General features: G+C 41.2%; 1 protein-coding gene across 3 annotated transcripts in view; it reads left to right on the top strand.

Annotated features, from left to right (window-relative positions):
* The window catches only part of LOC149238917 (2-dehydro-3-deoxyphosphooctonate aldolase 1-like), a 459,022-nt gene that overhangs the window by 31,117 nt on the left and 402,341 nt on the right, over nucleotides 1-25,564 (top strand). For all 3 annotated transcript variants that reach the window (XM_089373239.1, XM_089373240.1, XM_089373238.1), the window contains exons 2-4: nucleotides 4,174-4,271; nucleotides 4,355-4,451; nucleotides 14,671-14,736. In XM_089373239.1, the coding sequence (XP_089229365.1) occupies nucleotides 4,174-4,271; nucleotides 4,355-4,451; nucleotides 14,671-14,736 (261 nt within the window). The remainder of the gene's footprint in view (nucleotides 1-4,173; nucleotides 4,272-4,354; nucleotides 4,452-14,670; nucleotides 14,737-25,564) is intronic.

The following is a 25,564-nucleotide window of genomic DNA, read 5'->3' as shown; positions in this document are numbered from 1 at the left end:
CCTCTCATCTGGCCAATGAGTTGGGAAAAGATGGTTAGGGACCATAGCACTACCGATGGACGCATCGTGTACTGCCGTACTCCCTATGACTAGGATGCATGGTGTTCAACAACTTGATCTGGGATCAAGGATTGACTTTTGTCAATGGAGAGTGGTATGATCTTATGACTCACTCTCGATCACTTCTTCATTATTACTTCATGGTTCAATAGAGCAGGGCAATGATGACAGAGATTGTACAAGATGACAAGTTGGCATGATGATGACAGATGGATTGGTAGGTGGAATTCTCCCTAGTTGAGAGAGTGTTAAAATTGGAACGAGGGCCAAATTCCTCTTTAGGACAACTCATATGATGGAGATGATTATTGCATTGGATTCCTCTTTTCGAGAGGTCCAATTTTGATATAAAGATCATCTCATTCTGTTAAGCAAAAATAGAATTTTGAATTTGTTCTCTCTCAAGCACAAATTGTCAAGGTTGGTCTCAGTCAAATGTAGGCTCATGAAGCCCAATGGATGTGTCTCCTCACCCTCAATGAAGTGTATAAATAGGAGCGACCTCTCTCTCATTTGGACATCACTCATCTTATCTCATATCTCTCTCTCCTCTCTTCATTGGTTCATACAGTTTGGAGGCTTCCCTACTTTGCACATGTGAAAGGAGAACATATTTCAGGATTGTTTTGAAGGCCGAAATTTTTCAGGAAACAGGACAATGTTGACTTTGGTGACTTTGACTTGCGTTGACTTCGTTCTTGTGGGCATAATTTTGTTTTCTGAAGGCCGCATTGATTGGCACAATTTTTGAGGTGATTGGGACAGTTTGACTGGTTTGACTTCAATGTTGACTTCATCCTTTGACTGCAAAAATTATAGTAGTGTTTGAATGGGTTGACCGAACTGTTTTTGGGCTGATTTTGACCCTCTTGGAAGGCCGAATTCTTCTGCTGTTGACTGCGCTGCTTGGAGGACATTTTGGGGCTTCTTTGACCATCGTTGACTTTCTGGTTAGGGATGCAGTTGACTATTGATTTGACAGGACTGTTTTGGGCAAGTTAATTTGATATTTGTACTCTCTCTCCCTCTACTGAACTATTGAAGAATAATAAGAAGATTTGATCAAAGGGTTTCCCCACATTGGGGTTTGTCCTTGACATTTGCCATATCTTGTGTCCTCTTGTCTTGGCTTGTTTTCTGCACATGTTTTTATGTTCTATCTGCATGTACTATCAATGTGTTTAAGTTAATGTGATTGCTACTAAATATATAATTGGTAATTGACATTGGGATGATAAGGATCATTCAAGTAAATTGTGCTAAAGCATAGAACATACCATTGTTATCTAAAATTAACAATGAGGGAAACAAATCGTTGAGATATTTTTCAAAAATGTCTACAAGCTACATGGGTTTCCCAAAGTCATTGTTAGCGATAGAGATGCCAAATTCAAAGGTAATTTCTCGAAGGAATTTTTCAAACTTATAGGAACCTACCTCAACATGAGTTTAGCATACCATCTTCAAACAGACTGTCAAACAGAGGTTGTCAATAAATGTTTAGAAGCTTACCTACGTTGTTATGCAACAGACAAACAAAAAAAGTGGTTTCAATGGTTACACCTTGCCGAATGGTGGTACAATTCCGCTTACTACACTTAAGCGAAAATTACCCCATTTCAAGCTTTGTATGGTTATGAACTTCTTGAATGGAAGGACCTTGCTATTATCGAGACAAAACTTTCAGCAGTTAAAGATCAGTTAGAAGAAACCCAAAAAGTCTTCCAAGCACTAAAGAAAAATCTAAATATTGCAAGAAATCATATGAAGCAGCAAGCTAACCAAAATATAACAAAAAGAGAATTTGAAGTTGGAGAATGGGTATTTGTTAAACTTCAATCCTACAAGCAATCGTCCTTAAAACACAAGGGAAAGACAAGTTGGCACCAAAGTTTTATGGACCGTACCAGATTAGCAAGAAGATCAACCGAGTAGCATACAACTTAAGCCTTCCTGATAAAAGTCATTTTCACAACGTCTTCCATGTATCTTACCTTAAAAAGGCACTTGGCAAACACCAAGCAGCACAAACAACACTTTCGACGTTAAATGACGATGGGAAGATCATTTTAGAACTAGAAGGAGTCATCACTGTTAGAGAAAAGAAGTTGCGATCACAAGTAATAAAAGAATACCTAATTAAGTGGAAGGACCTACTTGAAGAAGAAGCCTCTTGGGAGACTGAAGCATTCTGTTAACAACATCCTTCATTACCTATGCTTTGAGGACAAAGCATTCTTTCAAGAGGAAGGCAATGTTATGTATAAATTAATTTAATTTAATTTCTAAACTAAAGGGCACGATCAATGATCATGCCCCCTCATGTAATGGCACCTAGGCTGTATTTAAGCCAAGGCATTCCACCATTGTAAGGCATTATTCAAACATTCAATTCTTAATATATATGTATATATATATATATATGTTCGTATGATCATGCCCCCTCATGTAATGGCACCTAGGCTGTATTTAAGCCAGGGACTTCCACCATTGTAAGGCATCATTCAAACATTCAATTCTTAATATGTATATATATGTTCGTATGATCATGCCCCCTCATGTAATGGCGCCTAGGCTGTATTTAAGCCAAGGCATTCCACCATTGTAAGGCATCATTCAAACATTCAATTCTTAATATATATATATATATATATATATATATATGTTCGTATGATCATGCCCCCTCATGTAATGGCACCTAGGCTGTATTTAAGCCAGGGACTTCCACCATTGTAAGGCATCATTCAAACATTCAATTCTTAATATATATATGTTCGTATCTGTCAATTGCAGAGCTAAGTATTTTGCTCCAACATGGAACTTGCCTCCTGCTGGCCATAGAGAATTATGAAATGCTTGCTGATGGCCATCTATCTCCTGCCCCCATGATCAACAATTTGATCAGTATTTATGCCTGCTTGAGTGAACACAACTGTCTGCTGTACCATTTCTGGTTTTTTTCCCACTTTGTCTGATGTTCCATGGCCACATGATGGAATTTTTTCTTGGATAAATTCTGCAGGAATTCATTCAACCTACTGCTTGTGGTCCACCAAATAACTTCAATGTCCTCTCCGGGGCTTATCTCTGCTTTCAAATACTCCTCGAGCCCTTTGTCAGTTGTTAGCTTGTCTTCTTGCAAGCTACTTTTCTGAATGAGTCATCACTGTTTGGCACTCCCATCAACACTCTACAAATTCTGGATGTTTTATTGCTTCTAACCACCAACCATGCCCTGCTCGAGTCTGCTAGGCATACCCTTTCACTGCTGTTTGAAGTCGTTGAGACACTCAGCCATTAATTTAGTTTCCCTAAGTTTAAATCATGTAGTCTCCCAGTTTTATATATTAGTTTATATGTTTGTTTTTAATTTTTCACTGGACTTACTTTTCACAACTGTTTGAAATTTTATTATCTCTTTTCCTAAGTTCTTAGACTTAGACCTCTTTTAACATATTAAATTACTTCATGTATTGACAGAAAGGCTTACCTAATAAAATAGTTTGTTCAATTTTAATCAATCAATATTTATACACAAGCCATTATGCTATCTTTCTCACATTGCATTATGTCGTGATGATGAACCTGAGTGTGGTTTGAAATATCGGTATGAAAATTTCTGACACATAATCATGAAGCGTTTTTCTAAAAGAAAAGCGTTTTTCTAAAAAAAAGCGTTTTTCTAAAAATAAACTTACTCACATCATCACATCACAAAGCATGCATGATTTTGGGATTGGCCCTAAATTGTTTTCCAATACCTGATCCTAATTTCACGGTACTGCATGAGTTAATGCCATAACCTAATGTCAAAACCTATATATCAAATATAAAAACATGTTATAATGTGGATGATTCAAAGAGTGTTAAGCATGGGACCAGTTATGAGGAGCTCTAAGTCACGGGTAATGAATATGCCCACTTTCAATTAATTCTTAGAATAACAATCACAAATGTAATGCTCAAAAAAAATGTGGAAGCCCAGGATTTTGGTTTCTCGACTTCTTACTGAGTAGGTTGGCTGATTAGAATTTTAACAATTAACTGAATTTGAGCAAATGATTGATGGTTGTCAAGATCATTTCTAAATGTTTTTTAACTAATTGTTGACAGGAAGCAGAACCCTTCTTTTTGCTTGCGGGGCCCAATGTAATAGAATCAGAGGAGCACATCCTCAAAATGGCAAGACAGATTAAATCTGTAGCAGAAAAGTAATTATTTGGTGCATTAGACAACATCTTTTGTTTTTGGAGAAAGAACATTTTGCATGTGAAGTAACACATTGTTCTGTCAGGCTTGGATTGCAATTAGTTTTCAAGTCGAGCTTTGACAAAGCCAATCGAACTTCAGCAAAGTCATTCCGTGGCCCTGGGCTAGAAGAAGGTTTGAAGGTAACATAGTTTATCCTCTCTTTATTGTGAGTTATATTGGATATGAAAGTTAGGATATGCATAAGAAAACTGCCTTGTTTAGAAATTTGTATTCTAGAGGAACTGGCGAAAATGAAATATATTTAGTGTGAAAATTTCTGTATAAAGTTTACTTTCTATGAAGGTTGGATTAGTAGTGTTATATTCCTGACTCCTGACCACCACCAGAGTCAAAGATATTCTTTTGCTTTCTAATGCATTGCCAATTATTTGGCTCCATCTGAGCTCATATATCTCGTGATATTTATGAATTCAGTTTATGACAACGCTGAAAGCTTTAAATTTAGACAGGATAGATTGATATGACATCCAATCCTGTGGCTCAATCATTGCAGAGCAGATAATTTATTTTCATAAAAACGAATTTTATTAATGAATGGATTTACTTTGAAACTAGGCTAGTCTATATTGGCTACATGTAAATTTCAGGGTCATTTGTGTTTGTAATATTCTAAAGGAAATTTACAATGATAAACAAAGCAAACATAGCAAAAACACACAAATTCACACCACATTAAACACCCAGAAAATGCCATAATCTGTGCTGAGCTGAGCCATTTTATTAATATAAATGCTGGGTACAAGATAAGATCAGAATGCATGCACCTGAGCTTGCCCAAAGCAAGCTAACAATGCCCAGGGGATGTAATCAGCGGCTCGGACACAAGTGTAGCTGTCCCCAACAAAGCTCTATGCTGTCCCTCTGAAAACTGCACTGCTGGCTGCAGATAATGGCTGCTAGGACCTCCTCTGGTGCTTAGAAAATTCGGGGAAATTAACCCCGGGATCCCCTCCAATAACCCACAAAAACCCACAAAGGAATTGGCCAAATGTTGACCTCGGAATTTCGGACCAATTTCCCCTAGCTCCTTCAGCTGCTGGGTATTTTGACCCACCTGTAAATGATGCTGCTAAATGCCCCCAAAATGGCTGAGACATTCAACAAACTCCCTCAAGGAATTCCCACACAAATCTCAACTCCAAATTCCTCCTCCTCGTGACCCACGTGTGGCACGAAGTAGAACTGTGCCGGCTCATGCAGTCTCTGCTGAACCTGCTCCAAAAAAACGCTGCAAGGCTCCCAGACCGATCTGAAGATGATGAATACTCCCTCGTAGGGCTAGCACTTGAAGCCCATCGAAGCAAGGGTGAGATTCTTGCCTGAAAATCTCTTGTGATCAACAACACATGCAAACTTGGCTTCCAGCTCAAGTGTGCTAGTCAAGGTTAGTGTTCAAATGATCAAAGATCCCCAAAATTGAGTGCCTCCTCCTATTCTGTCATTGTGCCCCCAATTTGCCCATGTGGGCCCCACCCATCGATTTCCTCCATCTTTTCCCTCCAATGGTGCGTATTCCCAAGAGGGGTGCGTATTCCCTCTTTGGTGTGGTCCCCACCAACCACCAACCATTCGATTTTCCCTTCTTTCTTATGTTGGGCCCATGCCTTAGCTCCAAAAATGTCAAGTGGGGTCTCGCAACCCACTTTTCCTAAGTTAGAGTCCAAATATGACAAAATTGGCAAAAATGGATATTTCCCCTTAGCAATATTGCTAAGTAGGAATATCACAGTCCTCCCCGCCAAAACTTTGCTTTTCCTCAAGCAACTGCAGGGATGGATGCTAGAGTATCTGCTCTCCCTCCCAAGTGGCATCCTCATAAGGCAGATTCCTCCATCTGATCGAAAATTCCCGGATGACCCTGTTTTGCAAATGCCTCTTGCAGGTGTCCAAAATGGCCTTAGGCTCCAAAACTAGATGCCCCTCATCATCCATGGGCAGTAACTCTGAAGTTGTTTTCCCTTGTTGCCCCAACGCCTTTTTCAGGCAAGACACATAGAAAATATTGTGAATTCGGCTCCCTGGGGATAGCTCCAACTCATACACTACCTCTCCAACCCTCCTTGTGACCTTTTACGACCCATAAAAGTGGGGCTTGAGCTTCTCGGCCCCCTTCTGCTTGAGCGTGGACTGTTTGTACGACTGAAGTCTCAGGAAAACCAGATCCCCAACCTCAAATTGTCTCTCTACTTGACACTTGTCAGCATAGGGCTTCTGATGGTTTTGCACAGTCTGTAGGTTGTCCTTGACAACCTGTAGGATATCTTGGCTCTCTTGAATCCAATCCTTAGCCCTTGGGGCCTTGCTGTCTCCAAACATCACATCAACGAAAGTCAAGGCATCATAACCATATAAAGCTCGGAATGGGGGCATACCTATGGACATGTGGTACGTTGTGTTGTAGCAGTATTTGCCCAAATGCAAGCACCGTATCCACGCACGCTGCTAGCCCATCACATAGTTGCATAGATATCCCTCTAGCCACTTGTTTACAATCTCCGTCTGCCCATCAGTCTGGGGCTGGGAACTAGTGCTCAGGGTGAGCTCAACACCCACCAGCTGGAATAGCTTTTGCCAGAACCCCCCCATGAACCTGCTGTCTTGGTCACTAATAATGGTCTTTGGAAGACCATGAAGCCGAAATACCTCCTTGAAAAACAGTTCAGCCACCTGTAAGGCCGAATACCGAGAGGAAATAGCGAAGAAGTGGGCAAATTTGGTTAACCTGTCTACCACCACGTAGATGCAATCCTTTCCATGGACTGTAGGCAACCCGATGATAAAATCCTTCAAAATACTCTCCCATTTCCCCTCAGGGATAGGAAGAGGCTGTAACAATCCAGCAGGGTGTGCCTGCTCACTATTGTTCCTCTGGCACGTATCACACTCTCAGGCATGCTTCAGAATATCATCCTTAAGGCCTCTCCATGCAAAACACTCCCTGATAGTCCTGTAAGTTTTGGTGAACCCATGATGCCCGACTAATGGTGAGTCGTGGGTAGCTTGCATAATCTTCTCCCTCAAGTGGGAGTTGGGCACTAAATAGATCCGGTCCCTGTAGTAGATCACCTCGTCCATCACCCTGTACCGGTCATCCGTAACAGTACCATGCAGGACCTCAAATGCAAATCGGTCCTTGGAATACTCCACTAGCAACTGCACCTTCCAGTTCGGTGCCATGCTCATCAGCGAAATAGTGGCTGGCCTCCTAGACAGAGCATCCACTACCACGTTGTGCCGACCCTTGACATACTCAATGTCAAAGTCATATGCTTGAATCTTGCTCACCCACTTTTGTTGCCTCTCCTGCAACTGCTTCTACTCCAAAATGAATATGAGGCTATTATGATCTGTTTTCACCCAGAACCTGTTGCCCACCAGGTATTGTCTGAACTTGGCCAGCGCATCCATGATGGCTAGCATCCCTTTGTCGTATATGGAGTATAGATGCTCACGGGGAAGTAGCTTCTGACTCTCAAAAGCTATCCGGTGCCCCCTGCATCAGGACCGCTCCTACTCCCTCCCTTGATGCATTGCACTTAAGCACAAATCGCTGCATGAAATCTGGAAATGCCAACACCGAGCAGCTGCTCATTACCTGTTTGAGGCTCTGAAAAGCCTCCTGTGCTCCATCGGTCCACTCGAATGCCCGCTTCTTGGTCAAATCCATGAGGGGAGCTGCCAACTGTGAGAAGCCCTTCACGAACTTCCTGTAGTAAGTGCATATACCCACAAAACCCCTCAACTCTGTCACATTCTAGGGCACTGGCCAGTCTTGGATGGCCCTAATCTTCTCCTCGTGCACTCTCACACCATCCTCCCCAATAATATGCCCTAGATAGAGCATCTCTATCAATCCGAACTCACACTTGGACAACTTGGCATAGAACTACTGCTAAAGTGCGCAACACCACCTCCAAGTGCTGCAAGTGCTCCTCTCAAGTCCGGCTATAAATCAAAATGTCATTGAAGAACACCAACACAAATCTCTGCAACTGCCCATGGAACACATGGTTCATGCGGGACTGAAAGGTGGCAGGTGTTTCGGGCTAACCAGGAACTCGAAGTGCCCATAGTGGCATCTGAAGGCTGTCTTGGGGACTAGTGGTACCCCAAACACAAGTTTATCTTGGAGAAGAACTTGGCTCCTCTCAGCTCATCCATCAACTCATCTATGCGTGGAATGGGGTAGCAGTGCTTCAGGGTCTTCTTATTGAGTGCCTGATAGTCTATGCATATACGCAATGTCCCATCTTTCTTCTTCACCAGGGAAACTGATGAAGTGAAGGGGCTAGAGCTAGGCCTAATATGCACAAGTGCCAACAACTAATGAATGGCTCACAATCTCATCCCTGTAAGCCTTGGGATGTCTGTAGGGTTTGGTAATAACGACCTGTACCCCCGGCTCCATCTCAATTGTGCGTTCAAACCCCCAGTCAGGTGGCTGTCCTGGTGGTATGTCCCCAAACACTACCGGGTACCTGTCCAGAGTGGTATGTATGTTAGGTTGTGGTGGCTTGGGCTAACCCCTAGCCTCAGAAATCCTCAACTCCACCACCCACTCAATATCACCGTGGCTTAGGTTAGCCTCCATCCTTTGTGCTGAGACTGTCTATGGGGTTAAGAGTGCATGCCCCTAAGAATAACCAAGTTGCCATCCAACCCTGTAAACTCCATCTCCAATTTCCTTTAATTAGTAGTGACTCGACCAAGAGAATAGAGCCACTGGACACCCATCACCACATTGGTATCTGGTACATCCACCACGAAGAAATGACCTGTCATTGAATAGTTCCCCATGGTCATTGTCAGAGCGAGAACATATCATGTACACTGCATGGTCATGTCCCCCGACACAAAGACTAAGAACCCCTTAAACTCCTCGGTTGTGATCCCTCCCCTCTGCACCATCTGTGTACATCGATGAAGTTGTGGGTGGCCCCACTGTCCACCAAAACTGAAATGCGCTGTCCCTGCACTATACCTCTGATGCTCAATGTCAAAAATTTGGGTACCCCTGCTGGTGCGAAAAGGGCCCCCCGTGGTGGTGGTGGTGGTGGTCCCCTCTCCATGTGTGTCACACTATCATCTCCACTTGCCTCCAACTCTACATCGTCCTCCTGGTCATTGTCAGAGAAGACTTCAATGTAGTGGGCCTTGCTCGCGGTGCATCTATGGCCTGGTGCCCACAGTTCCTGACAAGTGAAGCATATCTTCCTCCTCCGGAGGTCTCTCTGGGTCTCCTCATCCAATCTGTCCACGCCCTTGGTTGGTTGTCGGTGGTGGAGTCCTAGTGTCTCTCCCCCTCTGCTAGAACCCCTGTTTGGGTGGTACCTACTCTTTTGCCCTGGATAGAGCATCTCACAAGTCCTGCGCTCTCCCAATTGCGTCTTGCAAGGTGGTGGGCTTGTTGGACTTCGCCAATCTCCTCAGTCCAACAAGAAGTCAAGTTGGCCCTCCTGGATGACAAGTCAACTCATTGAAAGGATGTGTCTTTTCGCATGTTGGAACAACTATATATATTGGCATACATCCTCCAATTTGGTCAGAATTCGGTTGCTCTTTCTTTAATGAGTTCTGCGGTGGAAAGGTGTGAAAGTTCAGAGGCTATTTTGTGAAGAAGTGCAAGCTTCCTGAATCTATGATGATGCAAAATTTCTGTAGAGATTAGCTGAGCATAATGCGAGCTACCAATGTTACTTGGGAGCAGGAGCGACCATTTTCAGAAGCTCTCGGTTTGGGAGCGAATCCGAGAGCGATTTTTTAAAAATATATATATTTTTAATTTTGGATACATATATGTCAACAAAAACATGTAGAATGATGAATTAGATATAAAAAACATAAAAAAACATAGATTGATCATTGAACCATACCACATCAATCATCTAGAAATTATAATCTTCATCAACCATGTCCACAAGTTAGTAAAATACATATTACAACTGCAACATATTGAGTCTCGTGAATCATGATTCATCAAATTCAATCTTAAAGTTTCAACTTCAAGGTTTCAAAATTGAAAATTCAATATATAACATTTATCATCATTGATCACCAAAGTTGTACTTGTAAGCTAAGTTTAACCATTACAAGAAGTAATATCTTAGATATTTCTAAGTCCTAACTTCTAACATGAAATGAAATGTTATAAAATGAAACATGAATAATGAAATGAAATGAAACAACTTTAGTCTTTCACGAAGCATCATATTCATAATTCACAATCATTACCAATGAGTTATAATTGCCAACTTCAAACTTCAATTTTCATTGTCACAGTCATATATTGTTTACAAAAAATATCATTATGATATGAAAGAGTCAAGAGTCAAGAGTCAAGGACTCAAGACTCAACAGTTAGGAAAACTAATAGAAACTAGAAAAGACAAGTAAACTGTAAATCTACATGTGGCCCTTGCCACGAGAGTCTCCAGGAGTATAAGCACGTCATGGTGGTCTTCTAGGAGTCTCCCGCGCAGACCGACGACCAGAACTAGAAGGCACATGCCCTCCACGTGAGGGTGTAGATGGAGGTGGCGACAACAAAGGAACAAGACTCGGACCTCGAGCACTGCTACTGGATGGTGGAGGTGGGGTGGCATGGCTACTGCAGCTGCAGCTGCTTCATCTTCATTCCTTATAAGGTCCTCTTCCAGTTCTTCAAGATGCACTATACCATCCTCCAAATTGTCATCCTCTGGGTGATTGTCCCAAATTTTATATGTGGGATCCTCATAAGCCCGATCACAGTAATGACTCAACAACCTCAAGTTGTAGTGCACATAAACCAAGCTTTTTGCTCGGTTTTCATTGAGTCTGTTTCTTTTCACATTGTGTATGAAGCTGTAGGTGCTCCAACACCTCTCTGCAGAAGAAGTATTCACAACCTGTGATAGAACTTTTTTTGCCAATTTTGACAAAAGTCCATGGCCGCCATATGTTTCCCACGATGTGAGAGCATCAAATCTGTCTCTGTCTTCCATTGCATGGAAGGTAACAAACAAACTAGTGCCACTGAAGTATTTGTCTATTTCAAGGCGCACAGCTGCACATTCCTCCCTGTCAGGTATCAACTTTTCTAATGCTTGCAAATATCCACTAGTTACCTCTGCATCTAAATGGGGTTTGGTCCTAATCCCACCCCCTGGTGCAGGTTGGCCCAACCAAGATGTAGAGTAGTATTTTGGCGTAAGGATATACGCTAAGCAATGTAGTGGAAGATTAAGTCTATTCCATCGTTCACACACACAATCATGAATTAGTTTGTACAAGTCGGGATCTCTATTATGAACAATATCTTTTATTTGCCCCAACATGGTATCCATGATTCCATCTGCTCATACACCTCGCCAATCACTGGTTTGTCTGTATCTGCAAACCGAATCATGTGATAAATGGGCTTGGTGAAATCTAATACTTGCCTCACACTTGTCCAAAACTGACCATCAAGAGCGGCCTCCTCCACCAGTTCAAAACCTTGCCTTTCAGCTGCATTTGTAGCCCTTTCCTTTAATACCTGCCAATGTGGACTTGATACCATGCGCTTGAAGGTGAGGTAATAGCTACCAAATCTGGTCTTCGCAATCTTCAACAACTCCAATCTCGAGTGACTGCGGAAAAGGCCATGGGTATTGCTATGATTTGTAATAAATTTTATCATTTGTTTGCCTTTCTTGTACAAATCACCAATCCATTTGTATTGTGCATTTTTGTTCTTGACAACATCATGCATCAGAAGGTTCAATGTGTGAACCAAACATCCAGGCCAAAATATGTTGGGGTATTTATCCTCAATAATTGCTCCCGCTGCCTTATAATTAGGAGCATTATCAGTGATGACTTGGATGACATTGTATGGCCCAATATGGTCAATTGTTTCAAGTAATGCTTCTGTAATGTTGATGGCGGTCTTGAACTTGTCTGAGTAATCATGTGCAGTTAGAAAGATGGCACCACTAACAGACACAGCAAGAACACTTATCAATGGCTTGCCTTTTACATTTGTCCATCCATCAGATACAATGGACACCCCATGGTCAGTCCAAGAACTTGTCATTCTATTCAAAGAATGTGATATTTTTGCTTTTTCATGATCAAGTCCAACGGTTCTTGCCTTGTCATACCTAGGGCTCTTGTATCCTTTAGGGGCATCATTTATGGCAGAAACCATTTCGTTCCAATAAGGTGAGCGAAGAACATTGAATGGTATCCGACATACATAGAGAAACTTGTAAACCTTTGAATCCACATCATTCCTACACCCCTCATCAAGGAAATTTGATATAGTTCTACACCTTAAACCTGATGACCCTGTGCCTCCATATCCACTGCCTTGGGAGGATGCTGAAGGAGTTCTTTGTGCTTGTGATTGTGAGCTTGGTTCAAAGAAACCCCTTGATTTTTTTGATTTGTATTGGGCTTCCTCCTCTTCCCTTATGTATTTGGCTCTATCCGCTGCTGACACCGCTGGACAAGTTTTGATTCCTATTTGTTTGTCTCCATCCCATGGCCTTTTCCTGCAGAGGTGTTTTCTGGCACGGGTGTATGAACCTGTGTAATCATTGTTGCAATGGGGGCAATGAAATTTAGTGGTTCCACCCCCTCTCCCTGCTTCAGGCCTGTTAACATATTTCCACAATGGGGTTTGGTCTTGTTTAGTTTTTTGAGAGTCATGTTCACCTTCCTCCAACTCCTCCTCACCGGGGTTTTCATCAAATCCACTTTCTCCAGCTTCTTCATCCCCGTCTTCATTTTGGCCCTTCCGTTTCCTACTCTCCAGCACCATAATAACCATAAAAGGGACAAAGAAGAGGAAAATGCCAAGAAATATAGCCAGGTCCATGATGTTTGATATTTGTAGGCCTTTGAATATGCAAATTAATTTAATTTGTTTAGATTACTTAATTTAATTTAGATTCATGATTTTTTTACTAAATATAGTTAATAAACTAAATTAAACTAACTAAATTACTACCTAACTAAATTAAACTAACTAAACTAACTAAATTACTAAGTTACTTACCTCTTTGCAAGCTTGCTCCTTGCTCCTTGGCACTTGCTCCTCGCTTCTCCTCGCTCCTTTGCTCTTGCTCTCATTCAAGTGATAACGAAATTTTTGTTTGCCCCATTGAGTTTTTAAAACATTCATTTTTTTTTTTAATTAGATTTTTTTCGCGTCCGTGGCTTTTTTCCCCCCGAATCGCTCTCGGCATCGGTCGAATCGCTCCCGGAGCGAAAATTTAACGCTCGGGAGCGATCGCTCCCGTTGTTGCTCCTGAAATTGGCAGGGAGCGCAAATTTTTTTATCGGGAGCACGCTCCCGACCCGCTCCTGAGCTGCTCCCGCCCGGAGCGTGGATTGGGAGCGGGAGCATGGGGGGGGAGCGCTCCCCCGCAACTCTGTGAGCTACTGTGGTTAAATCTGGTGTTATCTTCTGTGATTGAGAGGGCTTGAATTGGTTTCTTGAAGGTCTGGAATTTTGTCATGGTCTTGGGTCTTGGATTTCTCACTTTAATCTGATTCTATAAGAAGATATTTCTTCTGGGTTTTTCCCTTTGTGGGATTTTCGCCCTGACTTGGAGCCTATATCTTGTGTTCTCTGTTCCTTGTGATCTTCATGTTTTGTAAGCTTGGTAATTGTTTGATGAAAAGAACACAATAAACATCAATAAGTAGCCAACAACATTCACAAGCAATTATCATAGAAGAGAAATTTACCCTAATTCATAAGCCTCCATATTTCTCAACACGTCAAACACCACATGCGCTAGATGAAAGCCCCCAAACAAGAGATGATGATGCCAACAAGGTCAAGGTGATAATGCATCAAATTAACAATGTAAGCACACATACTCCTAATGCAACCTGCATGGATAGGGTCTTCAATCTGAAATAATTGTCATGGTATATGAGGGGTAACATATGGTAATGTTAATGCAAAATATCTTCTGGTAGCAACAATAACATAATGTGTTATCTCCAAAGATTGGAAACATAACAACAAATAGCCAAGCACAAAGGATCTGCTGTCCATTACCTTGGACTTATGGAATCAAGTAGCTAAGAATTATTTTTATCTTTTGAAGGATAAGTGAGGTATAATCCTCATCCTAGAACATCCAATCAAACATAAACCCATGACATGCAATGAAGCTATACTTTTCCAGTGTCCATGATCTCCCGAACTCATGTATCCCACTTTCATATTTAGTAAAATTTATTCTATAGCTAGCACACATGTTATCTTATATATGTCAGGACTGTCAGTGCGTAGTTAATTGTCAAGTGAAGGTTGGTTTCTAAATTTATTGATCTGTAAATTAATATTTGTCTATGCAGATATTGGAAAGGGTTAAGACCACTTTTGACTTACCGATTGTAACAGATGTCCATGAAGCTTATCAGGTGACAGTTTCATCTTTAATAAATATTTTCTGATTTATTCTTCTACTGGGAAACTTGTTGAGCATTATTGTTTTGCAGCTTCCTTGTTGCTTGTCGAGCATATGTTGCTTTGTTGTTTCCTATAGTTTTGAAAGTATCATTTTTGTTACCAATACACATTTCTAAAACAATAATATTTCCTTGTTTTAGGTGACAAAGAAACAACAAATTTGATATATATATATATATACATATATATATTCAAAGAGAAAAAAAGCCTTTATATTCCTGAAAGAGAATATACATGTTGCAGTCCTGTAGAGGACTGTTCCAGCCTTGAGGGCCGAGGCCCTACAGAAGATTTGCATTCTGTTCAAAACAGAACATACGGGAGACTCCCTTCAGTGAGTCACAAAAACAAGTTACATCAATTCGATGAAACTTAAACAAAATAATACATGAAGGCATTTCTGCCTCATCATCAGACCTTGATAAACAGAGACCTTAAATTCTGATCCAGGCTAGTGCCAAAGGATCTCAACCTGGATGAGTGCTATTAGAAATGGAAATCCATAGATTCCTGTTCTAACCTTGTCTACCAGTTCCCGATATACCAAAAGTGCCAATAGGAAGTGCCACGGCTTCTTTTGAAAGTTCATCAGCCTTCAAATTCACTTCCCTGAGCACATGTGAAAAGGTTAAGCAGTCAAAGGAAAGCTCTGCCTCTTGAATGTCCTGCAGCAGTGGTTGGGGGAAGATATTTTCGACTGTGACTTTTTTCTTTGCCCAGTCAATCACCAGCTTGGAGTCAGGAAGAACCTCTAATTTTTTGATGCCTTTCAGAGAAGTGACTGAGAGGAGAGTTCTCAATGCAATAAATTCGGCTCTGTTGTTGGAGCCTCTGCCTGGTGCATAACAGACATGCATAATATGAGAATGAGATAAATGTAATATGATGCCTGCACCACAGAGTAGGGGATGACCTTGCGAAGCTCCATTGAAACAACCCCAAGGGATTTCATAGTCGATAGTTGGCATCACTGGATTTCTGTTCTTCTATTTTGGGGAAACCATGAATTCCTTTCATAGCTTTATGATCATCCCTGCTGTAATCTCAGGGGGAACATCTGAAGATTTGAAAATGCTGGAATTCTGTGCATCCTGTGCATCAGAATACAAGGGGAAAGCTTCAAACTGAATGACTGACTTATCACCCAACTAAATCTTCATATTATCTTCCAGACTTGTATCTGACCATCTTGCATGCGAACTGAGCTCAGCGAGAACCTTCCTGATTACTTGGACTGTACAAGGACAAGAGAGAAAAAGGTGAGATATGCATTCTTCAGAAGTTTTACAGTGTACATTGGTTAGGGCCAATCCAACCCATCTTCAAACTGTTATCCCATGTTGATATCTTATTGTTTAGTGCTAGTCATGTTGTGATCCTGCTTTTTAGTTGGGCATTGAGTTTCCATAAGGAACACCACCACCATTTTATCTCTCCAGTGAATTGAGATTCCCCAAAACAAGAATAGCTGAGCTTTTGGCTGTGAAGTTACCCATTGCCGGGTTCTTGGACCAACAAAGTTCTTCCTCAATTTCTTTATTTAGTCTGATAATGTTTGACACTAGCAAACCAGTATATTGGTCCCATTCGATAGCATCAGGCCCTACCAATTGCACATCACCAGATGATTTCTAGCCCGTCCTGGCACTGACTTGTGGGGACTGCGCTTTGACACCAGCATGGAAAAAATCAACTGTCCTATGGAGTCAGTTTATGTGTAGTCCAAATAAGTGGAAATTGTTACCCACCCCAAGCCAAGGGTCTTTTCCCAGCTTAGCCTTCCTGCCATTGCATATTCACCATACTATCCAATTTCCGACCAGCGGAAAAGCAGACTCCAAACCCTTACAGACTATAGTGACCTTTGAGGATTTTACTGGCTTTCTAAACTAGTACTCAATAGTCTCATTACATAAATATTTTGCTTTTAGAGCACAACAGCCTTGGACTGCTTACAAGACCAATGCTTGGGCACATCCAAATTCTATGTATCTCATATGATCCTCAAGAAACCGAAGGCATCATATGCATCTTCTACACATAGTAATTACAAATATACAAATATACACATAACAGCATGGGTTGGTTCATTCATCCAAGGATATAAGCGATGTATTTCTGGTGTCTTTTCACATATACAATTCACAAGAATAAGGCAAAAACAAGTGGAGGCCGAGTAATCAAGGACTTACAGTTTAATCAGATTTTGCAGAATAATGAAAGGAGAGAAAGAGAATAATAAATCATCACATAGAGCTTGAAACATCAAGAGTTCTCTACTTATCTGAGCTAAAGACATGTAAGAAGAGCGAATGCTATGATTTCAGGAAGCACACATTTAAAAATATAATCTCAAACTTGCATACAGGCATATGTATTAACTAGTTAACACCAATGAATATGTAAGAATATAAGAGATATTTCTGGCAGCTACAATTGCTTGAAATCAGAGAGGAAGTGCAAACATAATGGAAGTTTAACAGAGAAACAACATACTGTAATACTCGAACATGGAAATCACCACTGTTTCATTCATATTCAGAAAGATGTAGATCTGGAGTCCATACAACTTCAGAAGCACATACAATTTTTTCCTAGAATTCAGAGCCATTCTTCAATGTTTCTTCCTCCCTTTTATAATGAGAGGGAGGGTAAGAAAACCAGTTACAGAAATATCTTCAAGTGGAAATTTACAGTGGTCTCAGCATAAATCCTCTAACTATTATAGTAGGGAGATTCTTTTCTTGAAAGCAAAACAGAATAACAATACAATGATCAAAACAACAAAACGGAATTGACCCATCGCAACGGAAATGATGGTTTCTGGAAATATCTTCATGCCACTCTTCTTTGCTGGCCTTTGGTACTAGCGTGTTCCTGCTAAGTCATGGTTAATCCTCTCTCGGCCGGTTGCGGGTCACTCTCAGTCTTTAACAACCTTTGAAACAGCGGGAAACTCATACGACCTTTTAACTTTCTGTTAGATAATATCAATGCCCTGAAAAGTTTGGTGTCGTGTTTCATGGAGTACTCAGGAGCCTTTCGAACGCTGGCCTTTTAACACAGGAACACCATGAAATAGGGGAGCCCGATTGCCCTTTACGCCCTTGAGAATACAACCCCTTTCCACTTCTTCTTTTGTGTGATTGTGGGCTTGAACTGAGCACTTAGTCTTTTGGGTGCTAAGGCTTTCAATTGTCGCGTGGGGGCCTTTTCCTTTGTTACTTGAAAAACCTTGAATAACCCCTTACATTGCATCGGCCGATATCCTGGAGGCGAAAACCTTATGAAATGCAGCCTATGGAACATCGCATCCGGGGGGGGGGGGCTCTTTTTATTATCACAATCGCAATCCCACATCCAACGTTGAATACACTTTCCCTTAAGTTTTTTTGCTAAGCAGTTGCGATCGCCAATATGCGGGATGAGGTCATCTTTGCCATGTGTCACCTTGTGAGTGGTGACTAGTGTTGCATTAATCGCGATAATTTCAAAGAAAAGATAAAATCGCGCATAGTAATTGGAATATTTTTTTTTGCTCGATTTTTTCCGAAAAAATCGCGGGCCCATTGGGCAGTGCGATTTTAAAAGGGAAAACACGATTTTTTTTGGTTCATTTGGACAGAAAAAGGTGCGTTGGGGTTTTGGAGAGCTAGAGACTTGGAGACTTGGAGATTTTGGAGCTAAATCAACTAGCTGGAGGAGAAAATCGAAGAGTGAGCTAAGGAGGAGACACTATATCTTCATAAAACCGGTATGGGCACCAATGTTTTTTGTTTTCATTGTTTTGTAACTTTGTTTTTGTTTTTTTTTCAATGTTTTTGGTTGGGTTTGGAATGGGGTTTTTGACATTTGTGCACTGTAATTTTTTTTTAGATTTTTCTAAGGAGGAGACACTATATCTTCATAAAACCGGTATGGGCACCAATGTTTTTTGTTTTCATTGTTTTGTAACTTTGTTTTTGTTTTTTTTCAATGTTTTTGGTTGGGTTTGGAATGGGGTTTTTGACATTTGTCCAATGTAATTTTTTTTTAGGTTTTTTGGTTGGGTTTGGAATGGGGTTTTTGACATTTGTCCAATGTATTGTTTTTTTGGTTGGGTTTGGAATGGGGTTTCTTAAATTGTATGTAATTTTTTTTAGTTTTTGTACAATGTAAATAGTAAAATACTAAATTGTAAGTTTGTAACTTGTAAATACTAAATTGTAATCCTTATTTTCCCATAGGTTCACCGAAACACCATTCAAGTTTTCAACTTCAAAGTTCAAAATCAAACATGCCAAGGAAATTGGACCCTTTCTGGGAATTTGGTGAACCTAATGCTCCGAATGATAGACTAAACTTGACTTGCAAGTTGTGTGGGCACCATATGTCCGGGGGTGTACAGATTGAAGTATCACCTTGCAAAAATCCCTGGATTTGATGTAGGGCCTTGCAAAAATACAAATCTTGAACTCATCCAAAGAGCCATGAAAGCATTGGAAACTTTAGACCACAATAGAGAAGCCAAAGAAGAAATGAAGAGGCAACTAAAAAAGTCAGCTGAACAAGCAAGTGCCATTGGTTCTACTGCAACATCAACCAATCCGGTAGCTGCCTCATCATTTTTTGTTCCTCGAACCACACCTGGTTCACAACCATCTATCAGTTCAATGCTAAAAAAACTGAGAAAGAACACGCTGACAAGTTGCTGGCAAAATTTCTCCTTTGGAGTGATATTCCTTTCAACATTGTAAGGAATAATCCATTTTTCCAACTTGCTCTTAGTGCTATTGCAACTGTTGGCCCAGGGTACAAAATCCCTTCTTATCATGACATGAGAGGTCGGATTCTTCAAAATGAAAAGCTTGACTGCACCAAAAGATTGGAGGATTTTAGGACATCATGGGCACAAACAGGATGCATTGTGATGTCAGATGGTTGGACTGACCAAAAGGGGAGGACCCTTATAAACTTCTTGGTTAGTTGCCCCAAGGGGACTATGTTTATCAAATCTGTTGATGCATCTGCACAAATCAAAGATGCAAGAACTTTATGTGATTTGCTAGATGTGTTTATTTTGGAGGTGGGTGCAGAAAATGTTGTCCAAGTCATAACGGACAATGCTGCAAATTATGTTGCTGCTGGCAGGATGCTTATGGACAGGCATCCTACTTTATTTTGGACACCTTGTGCTGCGCATTGTATTGATTTGATGTTGGAGGACATAGGGAAAATTCCCTTGGTCAAAGATATTGTTGAGTCATCCAAAAGCATTACAAAATTTATATATAACCATACATCTGTGTTTAGCTTGATGAGAAGATTCACCAACAACAAAGAGTTAGTGCGCCCTGCCATTACACGGTTTGTCACCAGTTTCATATATCTTCAATCCCTCTTGAATTCTATGTGGGATGTGAAGAGAATGTTTCTTTTAGAGGAGTGGCATGCTTTGCCAATGAGCCGCAAACCAGAGGGAGAGGCCGTATGCAGACTAGTTTCATGTTGGGAAGACTTCTGGGCGGGAGTGTAGGAGGTGTGCGCCGTTACTGAACCTTTGGTAAAGGTTCTTTGGTTAGTTGATGGTGAGAAGCCCGCAATGGGCTATTTGTATGAGGCCATGGATAGGGCCAAAGAAGCCATTCGGGCCTACTATGATGATAAGGGAGATGAGGGGTTTCAGAGACAACTCCTCCTATGGGGAGTGATTGATGAGCGATGGAACAACACACTCCATCGTCCCATTCATGCTGCTGGGATTTTCCTGAACCCCGCATTTTCTTACGCATGTGGGTTTGTATTTGATGCTGAGATCATGGATGGATTCTTATCCTGTGTCCAGAAGATGGTGCGATCTCCAGCAGAACGTACAGAGATCTCTAAAGAAATTGAGACATATAGGATGGCAGGTGGCACATTTGGCTTTGACATGGCTGTGACTGATAGGACGATTAAAATGCCAGGTATTTTTTAGTTTGTAACTTTGTTTCAAATTTCATTGTCTCTTCAAATTCCATTTTTTTCTTATGTTTATTTAAAATTTTATTTGTAATTTTGTTGTAGATGCATGGTGGAGAATGTATGGTGCCAGGGTACCCCTTCTGCAAAAGCTTGCCATTCAAATCCTCAGCCAAACATGTAGCTCCTCAGGATGTGAGTGCAACTGGAGTGTATTTGAAAAAATACACAACAAGAAGGGCGACAAGTTAACACTTAAAAATTTAAAATATTGCAAATTTCCAAATAAATTTTTGAATTCATTAAACAATATTTTTTTTTATAATTATTAATTATTATTTCATGATCTTTGTACAGGTTGGAGTCCCAGCGACTTAATGACATGGTCTACGTCTACTACAATCTTCGATTGTGGGTGAGGCAACTTGAGAGGACACCTGATATGGAGGCCATCTCATTGGATGGGATTGACACCACTGCTGCATGGAGGGTTGAGGCCGAGAGGCCTTTCATGGAGTCTGCTGATGATTGATTAGTGTAGGATGTAGTGGAGGGGGAGAAGGAGGAGGAGGAGGCCAAGGAATAGGAGGAGGAGGAGGAGGAGGCCAAGGAACAGGAGGAGGAGGTGACAACACCTGCCCGGGCTACCCCTACCACTAGCAGAGGACGTGGTCTACCTCCTATAGCTCCTACTCCTAGTTCTTCAGCTTATAGAGCACAACAGGGTCCACTGCCAACTCCACCAGTACCAACATCTACATCTAGAGGAAAAGGGAAAGCTTATGGCATTTTCTTGCAAGAGGGGTAGATGAAATCAATAGTATTAGACTTTAATTATTTTGTAACTTGTTCATTTCATTGTATATGACATTATGACTCATGAGATACATTATTATATTTTTTTGTTGATATTTTGAGGCTGAGTGGGGACTCAGGAGTCAGGACTTACTATTTAGGACATGATTCATTGTTATGTGTGATTTTACTTTTTAGCACTAGAAATGATATTAAACATCTTATATATTAGTTCTTTTATCATATTTATGTGTCAATGTATTTATTTTATGTTGTAGCTGGTTTAGATATTAAAAAAGTTGAAAAAAAATGAATATTTTGGTTTGTGGACCAATCAGAGGTTGCCATGTACCCGCCTGAAGGAGAGAGAAAAAGGCCTGCCTGACCTTGTTCTTTCATGCTTTTCCTTTGTATTTGGTTTTTTTGGCTCCCTGGCAATGCACAACTTTATCGCAATATTGATGGTTTGCAGTTCTTTTTAAGTTGAAACCCCACCGATCCACTAATTGCCGATCGCCGATGCCACATGGAGGAGAGAGAAAGTGGGCCGCTTGCCTTGGTTTTGTCGAGTGTTTCCTTTGTTAACATTTTCAGCCCTTTCCCGGCGATACAACATTATATCGCAGATCGGTCCCCGCAAGTCTTTGAAGTTTTGGATTAAGCATGTGCCCTGGGATCCCGTCGATAGCCAATTGCCAATAAAAGCTGTGCCTAGATCCGTCGACTGCCGATATGCGATATCGACAATCGACGGATCACTGCTTGTCATTCCACCATTGTTCCTTGTGTGCTGACTTCTGCCAATAGCCTATTTGCGATTGTGATTGGCCCCCTGAACCTTCGATTGCAATTTGCTCTTCATACTTAGTCATTTTTGGTTTGTTGGGCTTTTCCAAGGTAGACCTTCAAAATGCTTTATCTTTTGCTCCAGGAGTCCATTTTTGGACTTCCATATATCGTTGGAAATCTCTTTCCGAGCACTACGCAATGGGGAGGGTCTAATTCAGCTCTGAGATCTTCTATGGCTTGAGAAAGGGGCTCCAAATTTCACTGCTCTTGGGCAACTTTGACCATTTGAAACCCACAATGCAGTGAGTGACAACATTGGCTCCAACTAGGGACAGTGCCTTGTTGGCAAGGTGCTGAGGACCTGTAGACCAGTAGTCTTTCCTTCCATTGGGCATGGAGTTATTCTTAAACAAAATATAATTCTGTGAAAATGACTTTTCTGAAAATAAACTGAAAATTCAAATAACAATCTCAACATACACACCGGATATTTACAATGAGCAAGAGACAGATATCTCTAATTCTGAAAATAAAATTTTAGAAACTGACCATTTACAGGCAGTTCCAACAGTTCACCATCCAAGTTTTCAAGCATGTAGGTGTTGTTTCCCCTTTCTTCTACAATCTTGAAAGGGCCGAACCATAGTGGATCAAACTTCCCATGTTTGCCTTTGTCTTATTGCCTAACATCCCATCTGAGAACTAAATCTCTTTGCTAAAGAGGTTTGCCCTTAAACTTCTTGTCAAACAGAGATTTCATCCTTTGTTGGTAGTTTCACAGTTTGGTCCCCACTTGCTCTCTATTCTCGTGAAGCTCCACCAGCTGATTCATTCTTCTAGTCAAGGCGCTTGGTTCTTCCTTAGCTTCTTGTAGCAACTTAGCTACTGGCATTGCTAATTGGATAGGGAAGACAACAACCTTGCCATATACTAGCTCAAAGGGTGATTTCCTAGTGGATCTTTTGGGTGTGACACAGTTAGCCCACAGAGCAAACTTTAGTTTAGAGTTCTAGTTCCTTTGATTTTCAGTGATGGTCTTCTTTAGAACTCTCACCACAATTTTATTAGAAGACTCAGCCAAGCCATTCCCTTGAGGGTAGTATGTAGTGGAGTGTCCAACAATGATGTTGAATTTGTGGCAGAAGTTGGTGAACTTGACAGATTTGAAGACCTGTGCATTATCAGTGATGATTTTAAAAGGACACTCGAAACGGGACAACATGTTCTCCATGAATTTTATCACCCTTGAATTAGTAGCATTCCTGGCTGGGATAGCCTCTACCCACTTGGTGAAATAGTCAGTGGCTGTTAAAATCCATTTGTGTTGGCCACTAGAAGGTGGGTTTATTTCTCCAATGAAGTCCAATCCCCACTGTCTAAAAGGCTCCTCTACATGCACAAGAATCAGAGGGAGAGGAGCATACTTTTGTCTTTCAGCAAGCAGTTGGCATTTTTGGCATGACCTAACCTTAGAATAAATATCTCCAAACAAAGTGGGCCAATAAAATCTTGCCTTGAGGATTTTGTGTGCTGTTGCCTTCCAACTGTAGTGTCCTCCACAGATTCCTCCATGGAAATCCTCAATCACTTCATGGGTTTCTCCCTCAACCAAACACAATAGTAATACCTCCATCGGGTCCTTCCAATAGAGCAGTCCGTTGGATATAATGTATTTCTGTGCCTGCAATCTCAGACTCTGGTATTTTGATCTATCTAGTCCCAACGGGCATCTTAGAAATAAGAGGTAATGAACAATGTTCTTATACCTGGGTGATCCCTCATACTTGGCATAGATCTTCTGTTCAGCTGTTTTAATTCTGCTCTGTTCATCCTCTGGACTACCCTCCTCTGTGATTAGGCTTATCCCTAGAGCTTGGCAGTTGGATTCAGACAAAATCTTGGCCAACCCCTGGCCTTTGATGAGCTTGGTAGGCTTGATTTCTAGCTCATATTCTTGTATTTTAGCTATCCATTTGCCCTTCTTTCCTTCGCTCTCCCTGTCCCAGAATGTCTTTGATTGCAGTCGTTGGGACAAACGCTGTGATTTCAGATTGCAGTACATACATACAGAATGACTTCAGCGCCTTGACCAGTGCATAAGCCTATTTCTCCAATATATCATACTTCAGCTCAGCGTCCCTTAGGACTTGGCTGAAAAAGGCAATGGGCTGCTTGTAACCTTCTTTATTTTTCTGTAACAGCACAACAACAATGGTATGTGGAGAGGCGAAAGAAAAGATGTAGAAGGGCACTGAATAATCGGGGCTGACTAGCACTGGGGCCTTAGCCAAAGCTTCTTTGATCCTTGTGAAAGAATCACGGGGGATGAAGCTCCACTTAACTTCGTTCTCCTTCTTGAGCATATCCTGGGGCCTCAGGCAAAGCTTCTTTGATCCTTGTGAAATAATCACGGGGGACGAAGCTCCACTTAACTTCGTTCTCCTTCTTGAGCATATCTGTGATACCTTTAACTATCTCAGCATAGTTGGGTATGAATCACCTTAAGAAATTTATCCTCCCCAAAAAGGCTTGGACTTCTTTCTTGTTTCTAGGCAGGGGAATAAGGTTGATGGCTTTGACTCATTCAGGATCAATCTTTACTCCTTCCTGTGCTACTATGTGTCCAAGCAGCTTCCCCTCACTCAGGGCGAATTGAGATTTCTTCGGATTCAGAGAGAGGCCATACCTTCTGCACTTCTCGAAAGTGAGTTTTAAATGGAGGATATGCTCTTCATCAGTCTTAGAAAAGACTATGATGTTATCTAAGTAGACTACCACAAATTTCTCTTGCTCACCCACGAAGGCTATGTCCATTGCTCTCTGAAATGTGGCCCCTGCATTTATCACCTTGAACGGTATGCGTGCGTACATGAAGGTTCCCCACGAAGTGGTGAAAGAAGTCTTTCTCTAGTCTTCGGGGTGGACCGCCACTTGGTTATATCATGAGAATCCGTTCATCATGGACATTCTGGTTGCACCTACTACCTTTTGCAATATATTATCCATCTTGCATAGAGGGTAGTTATCTTTTAGAGACACCCTGTTTAAATTTCGGAAGTCCACACATAGCCTTATCTCTTCGATCTTTTTATGGACAGGGACCAGATTAGCTACCCACTCAGAGTATCTTAAAGGGGCTATGATCTTGGTCCGCAACAGCTTCCGTAACTTCTTTTCATTGGAGGGGAGTAAGAGTGGGTTTATTTGTCTGAGTTTTTGTTTGCATGGCTTTATCCCACCCTTCAAAGGAATTTT

The sequence above is a fragment of the Pinus tabuliformis genome, chromosome 8, assembly GCF_031772625.1.
Source record: "Pinus tabuliformis cultivar Carrire ecotype Pingquan chromosome 8, CPIR1, whole genome shotgun sequence".
Classification (NCBI taxonomy): domain Eukaryota; kingdom Viridiplantae; phylum Streptophyta; class Pinopsida; order Pinales; family Pinaceae; genus Pinus; species Pinus tabuliformis.
Note: the sequence above shows the minus strand (reverse complement) of the source record. Positions and strands in the feature narration are given on the sequence as shown.